We start from the raw sequence: 6,138 nt of genomic DNA on the forward strand, positions 1-6,138 counted from the left end.
TCAGAACCAGCAGTCTCCGGTTGCTTCATGTGGCTAGTCAGCTTAAAGAAGCCTAACAAGATGCAGCTTTACGACATGTGCAAAGTTTCTGAATGCTCTCATTTCTGAACTGGTGAAGAAGAGATATATTTTATGATTTATGCTGTGATATTTGACAGCAAATATCCTCTGCTGCTGTTTATGGATAAATACTATGCTATTCTTGATCTACTTGATTCTTTTCCTGTAAGCTTTGAAAATAAACCAATTACTATGCACTTGTGATCTTTTTATTTTAATGTCCATAAGTACTTTTGCACTTTATTACTTCAGTTGTCAAGGCGATGAGGCCGGCACTACTTAGCGAAAGTTATTGTTCCTCTAAATCTAAACTTTATGTTGCTGATGCTAAAGCTGTCCAGTTTCTAGTTTGGGTTCTTCCATCGTGAAGCCTGAATGATAGTGATGAGGCCACTATCTCTACTCTCAAAATACGGAGCTGAAATATGTAATTTCTTTGTCTTTTCCTCTAACGGAGCTCTCAGAATGAATGTTTGTCAAGGTGATAAGAAAAGGATGCCCCTGACGATTTCCGTAGTTAAGTTCTTGCACCTGGGCGCCGCCAGGGTGGGCAGCCGACTCCGCAGGGCTGTTCGGCGGGTGTGCCTACCCAGGTGTTTGCAGGCGGCAAGCTGACTCCGAAACGGGCGGCAGGTGCTTGGTTTGTTCTGCCTCGGAAGTCATTACCTAGTACCTAACTATAACTAAAGCTGAAGCTATAACTGAGACCTTATGTTGACGGTCTTGCTGGCCCAAAAATTCAGTCCAAATGTGAAAAAGGCAATTTTGTACATCACAGGAAAAATACTGGAGACTGTATGCTTATTTTAATACTTCTTACAATGAAAGAGAAAATAATTTTGCATGACCAGAATTTTTTAAAATAAATTAAATAGGACTTGCTCGACCATTATAGTCCCAGACTAGAGCTAGTATCGCGGTATCGCGCAGTGCTCGCGGTTCCACCACTACTCCTGCCCGCAGTTTTACCCGAGTTTGCCATGGACAGTGGCGCTCCCCAGCGGTTGCCGACGGTAGTATGCTGTCAGCAGACAGCAGACAAGACTTTTTTGGAGGAGGAGAGAGGTTGTTGTCGATGTTGATTTCCATTGGAATATGGCTACCATCATGGAAGGGTCTTTGAGTAAATGGACCAATGTTATGAAGGGCTGGCAGTTTCGTTGGTTTGTTTTAGACGACAATGCAGGATTGCTGTCATACTACACGGTAAGTTTCAGGGCAAACATTTGACTTGACGATGATGTGTTTTTCCCCAATGAATCGGCTTCGAGAAGTGGATGCTAACTTCCAGTCACTTTGACTTTTGGATACTCCTTATATTTCGTTCAAGCTTGACACTCAATATATCAAGTTCTATAGTTCTCTCGGACCCTATCCCATGATATCCAACTGAAGACGGTCGTACATTTCTGCTGAGGTTATGTCTCAGTTTCTCTGTGTTTGCTCATATTTGGCAGCAGAAGTGAGTGATGAGAATATTATATTAGTATATCTTTAGTAAATTTCTTCTTTCTCTCCAAGAACAGTTGTCAATTACATTCATTGTGGTAGCATCCGAATTTGATACTTCTACACATTGCCATCCAAGACCCAAATTAAACCGCTATGTTTGAATTTCTTGTCAACCATGATTAAATGTTCAGGAGGTGTTGATTTAATTCTATTTTCTATTTTAAAATATATGGGCATTCTTTCTTTATTTTTGAGCAGTCTTCTATCATTTTACTACAACGGATCTAAAATCAGCCAGCCAAATGTATTTAAATAATCAATATAGACCTTTTCTTTAATTAAAAAATAAATATTACAAATCAAAATACTTGCGTGCCAGCATATATAATTACTAATTAGTCATTTTTGTTCACCATTTCTGTAATTTACATGCGTCCTTAAATCAATATATACATTAAATTTATAATTGAATTACAATCTTGGTCATGTCAATTTATGAAGCCTTTGTTGCCTTAGTCTTTTTTGAACTGACTTGTGGCTTGATGAAGTTTGTGGTATAGAAGTCATAGAATAGGTAGAAGATTAAGAAAACGTTAGGGATGAAAGCCCAGGCTAAATGTTTGGGAACATGACAGTCGGGTCTCAATGCCTGCAATGCATGAGCAATGATAATGCAAAATTGTACCTGTGGATTTTGAAAGAAATTAGTATGAAATTGAGTACATACATTCAATATTTCATCTTTGTTTATGACTCACCATTTGCATGATTGTGATGTATGGTTTAATTGTGTTAAGCACCTTCTGAAGTGATTCATTTTTGTTGATACTGAGCAGGTAGTAGGTGTACATCACAATATGAACAATACTGTTTGGGATGATAGGGAAGGTTGCCATTCCACCTGATATACAAAACAGAAATGTAATGGAAGGTTTTTTTCCAAAATGTGACTCATAGCATTTGCTAAAATTTGAATAATATAACTTACCTCCAACAAATTTTGCTCCTACCCAGGCCAGCAAAAATGTAGAAACATGATGGTACACATGAAGGAATGAGATTTGCCTGTCCTTTTTACGTAAAACAAAAACAATCTGCCAATCAAAAATCACAACATTAGTATATTCTTATGATAATATTTAGTCTGAACTATATTGAGTTATTCCAAAGTTCACTCACAGTTTCGATAAATTCCGATAACTTCAAAAGGGCTGTAAAATACATCCAGTTCAGCATCTGTAAGAGACATTCAAACAGTGTGCTGATTTGGTTTTAAAATAGTTTTTTTCTTCAATGTCATTTTTTATGTAGAACTTACTGGTAATCCTTTTTCTGTGTAGTCCACTGGTTGACATTTCCAACTGTAATGAGTTGTCCATCCATTTGTTGTAATCTGTTGTAGAATACCTTTTAGATCTCAGAATATGTGGTTGAAATTCTAGTAGAAGAAATTTAAGTACTTACCCCATAAACTAACGCGGTACAGGCAATAACTTGGTATATATTGTAGTAAAAGATAAACGTGTCCAGTTTGTATGGCGTCCTGTTTTTCATGTATTTTGGTCCAGCCCATAATACAATGAACAAATATAGAAGACAAAGTGTGATAGGCCAAACTGGTGTTCCCATCAGTGCCCATTCTCTAACTCGGGGGTCTGGAAGATAAAACATTCTTGCTTAAATTTTCACTTTTGAATGGTACATTAAGGATACAGTTAGGCCACTATCTGTTATTTTCCACTTCAAAAATACTAATTTACTTACCATCATTCTCAAAAAAAATCCAGTGGTAGTTCTCAACAATACCCATGGCTTTTTTAATTTTATTTTCACAGTTGTACGAAGAAAAACAGAAAATCACTGATATGCCACTTAGACGATAGTCTTCATGAGTTTTGTCAGAATTCTTGAAGTTTTCACCACCACTTTCCAGGTTTCCAAGTAATCTGTCTTCGGTGATGTAGATAGAGGAAATGACTGACGCCCCCTGCCTTCCCGCGTTGTGCAGGGTTGGTGGCTTCAACACAAATGTAAATTAGGAATGCAAATCATGGCTATTTATTGGATTCGTTAGGCCCAGACTGTCCTTGGGTGTTCTGTCTGGCTGCTAATGGTAGTACTACGTGGCCTTTTACGTGAAGAAAGACAACACTAAAAGTTTTTGCCATGCAGAATTTTCCTTTGCATTAGATGAATTTAGAAAGTTGTAAATTTCTGTAATATCCCTGTTTTGAAATCTTACTCCAGTTTTTTCTTTTTTTGACTTTCTTTCAGTCTAGAGAAAAAATGATACGTGGTGTTCGACGTGGCTGTGTTCGGTTGAAAGGTGCTGTTATAGGAATTGATGATGAAGATGACAGTACTTTTACCATAACAGTTGACAGTAAAACTTTTCACTTCCAAGCAAGAGATGCCGATGAGAGGGAAAAGTGGATTAGAGCTCTGGAAGACACAATCTTAAGACATGCACACAAGGCAAGTGAATGTCTGAAACTGTTAATGTTAATGCATTCTTTCTTTAAAATTTTCATATTTATTATTGACTTTCTTCAGTTGCGGTGGGATCCATCAAAACCAGCACCTTCTGTTCAAGATTTTGACAAGAAACTAATTGAAGCTGATGCCTACTTACAGATCTTGATAAACCAAGTAGAGGTAAGGAAGCTCTTTCTTTTTACTCTTCTGATAAATTCCTCACCAATTTTGTTAAATAAAAATTTTGACCTATTGATATTTTATTGGTTTAGGCTCTAGAAGAACGAATTGATAAAATGCAGGACCCCTCAGATAAATCCCATGGACTTCATATTCGGGACCATGCTAATGTATTTTGTTTATCATGATATTATTTTTTATTTTTTTGTATGAATTTCAGAAATCTATTATTAGTTGTATCTTTTATTTGTTTCACAGGCACTGCTTGAAAATGTAAAACATTCCATAGTACTATTGCAGATTGCTAAGGTAAATGCATTTTCACTTTAGAAAATACTACTTATTTAGTTGTACTGAACATCATCCTCACACACATCTACTTTATTACTGTTGTTTTAGAACACTGCTCATCCTGTCAATGGAATATTCCAACCAGCTACTTCCACCTACACTCTTAATGACTCCTCTCCTACATCTAAACCAGATTCAGGTAACGTTCTATCTAGTAAATTGACAGTTAGGATGCTATCATTGTTCCATTTTTAAAATTCTGACAAAACAGTGGTTTGCATGTTTCACATTTGTCACAAATAACAGAAATAGTTTAGAGCATGCTGTGTTCATGAATATTTCTATAAGTGTCCTGTATTGTTATCTGTAAAGGTATTGAATGGGTGGGCTCTGCTAGACTAATCCTTGTTTTTCATGTCAGGATTTTCCTCTCCTTGTTAACCCTTATTTACAAGAGGACAGCATGGTTTAACTTGTGTTTTGGGATTTTAATTTTGTGACTTGTGGTGATTGGTTCAGCCTGGATAGTATGTGTTGTGTCGCAGGACCGGATATGTCAAGTCTGACATCTACTCTCGTGCACACTGGAATCGAAATGGGAGCGGATGTGGCAAATATTCCACCCTCTTCTCCTACCATCGGACCGCCCGCGCCACCTGGCTCCCTCCCTCTGTCTCTCTCTGGTTAGTGTGTGTTAGTTGTCCTGCTTGCTTGCGAAGGGGAGGTGGGGTGATTGCTCTGTGCATACTGTGGTACTTGCTTTCTTTTCTTAGTCATTGATCTGCTTGTTCTCTTAATACAAACTCATGTGTCTCACTCTCTCAACGGATATTACTTTTGAGGCGTGTTTGTGTGGCTACATTTATGATTTTTACTACAGTTCCTTGTGACCATGTTTTTTGTTTGTTTCACAGCTCTCAGTGTGGCGGCTGGTGCCCACAGGCCCAGCATGACTCTCCTAGTCCCCGATATATCCTACTCCAGCTCAGAGGATGAAGACTTCTATGATGCCAATGACTATACCTCCACACCTTTGAGTGCTCAGTAAGTAACTGTAGAAGCGTTGCCTCTAAGCCACACAGAAATCTGAAATTTGATTGTGATTCAAGTAGGTAGTTTAACGAGTCGTCAAAATGTTCATTTTTTGACAATTATAACTTCTCGGTGCGGTGAAGCGTGCACCGCTTGTGACACCAAGTTGCAGTTGCTGACCCCCGTCGCACCTGTCGTCTTTAAAAGTCCTACTACTTCACCCCGAGCAAATCAGTGCATTAGTAATGCCGTACGGGCGGGGTGGTGGTACAGTGAGAGGACCCGAGCGTCAGAGCGTCCCTCCGCGTGGTGACGTGGTCTGCGCCTGGGCCGTGTAAACACACAGCAAGGAGATGGAGAGGGGGGAGGGGAAGTGCCAAGGCACATGAGTGGGAGCAAGAGGGGCGACCTGGGGAGGGAAAAGGAGCAAAGAATGAATAGACGTCACTGACGTCATCATAATTCTTTCAGCTGTATACGCGCGCGCGCTTTCTTGCTTTGTGAGTGTAACGAGCGTCCAGGCCGGGCCTTCTCTCGTAACGGACTGACACTGTCAGCAAGCAATCTCACCAAAAGGGAGCAAAAATATGCGTAATAATACTTACCATGCTCGTCCACGCCAGAACCGCCCCCCTCCTCTCCCCCTCC

The 6,138-nt window shown here is 39.3% G+C and overlaps 2 protein-coding genes across 3 annotated transcripts in view; one reads left to right on the forward strand and one right to left on the reverse strand.

Annotated features, from left to right (window-relative positions):
• The first annotated feature begins 1,070 nt into the window (after window positions 1-1,070).
• The window catches only part of LOC113212897 (oxysterol-binding protein-related protein 9), a 29,401-nt gene continuing 24,333 nt past the window's right edge, over window positions 1,071-6,138 (forward strand). Inside the window, exons 1-8 of one of the 2 annotated variants that reach the window (XM_026431754.2) lie at window positions 1,071-1,266; window positions 3,787-3,987; window positions 4,066-4,167; window positions 4,260-4,337; window positions 4,426-4,476; window positions 4,567-4,657; window positions 5,004-5,141; window positions 5,373-5,502. In XM_026431754.2, coding sequence (XP_026287539.1) covers window positions 1,156-1,266; window positions 3,787-3,987; window positions 4,066-4,167; window positions 4,260-4,337; window positions 4,426-4,476; window positions 4,567-4,657; window positions 5,004-5,141; window positions 5,373-5,502 — 902 coding nt within the window. In that variant the 5' untranslated portion in view covers window positions 1,071-1,155. The remainder of the gene's footprint in view (window positions 1,267-3,786; window positions 3,988-4,065; window positions 4,168-4,259; window positions 4,338-4,425; window positions 4,477-4,566; window positions 4,658-5,003; window positions 5,142-5,372; window positions 5,503-6,138) is intronic. The other variant, XM_052272602.1, reaches the window with a different exon arrangement.
• LOC113212899 (elongation of very long chain fatty acids protein AAEL008004) lies at window positions 1,739-3,551 on the reverse strand. Its single transcript, XM_026431757.2, has 7 exons — window positions 3,277-3,551; window positions 2,977-3,167; window positions 2,831-2,905; window positions 2,692-2,748; window positions 2,501-2,606; window positions 2,271-2,413; window positions 1,739-2,197 (listed from the first exon to the last, which is right to left on the reverse strand). The coding sequence occupies exons 1-7, from the start codon at window positions 3,320-3,322 to the stop codon at window positions 2,006-2,008; spliced, it is 810 nt and encodes a 269-aa protein (XP_026287542.1). The 5' UTR covers window positions 3,323-3,551; the 3' UTR covers window positions 1,739-2,005.

This window comes from Frankliniella occidentalis, unplaced genomic scaffold (genome assembly GCF_000697945.3).
Source record: "Frankliniella occidentalis isolate FOCC.00 unplaced genomic scaffold, Focc_3.1 Scaffold7, whole genome shotgun sequence".
NCBI classification, from domain to species: Eukaryota; Metazoa; Arthropoda; class Insecta; order Thysanoptera; family Thripidae; genus Frankliniella; species Frankliniella occidentalis.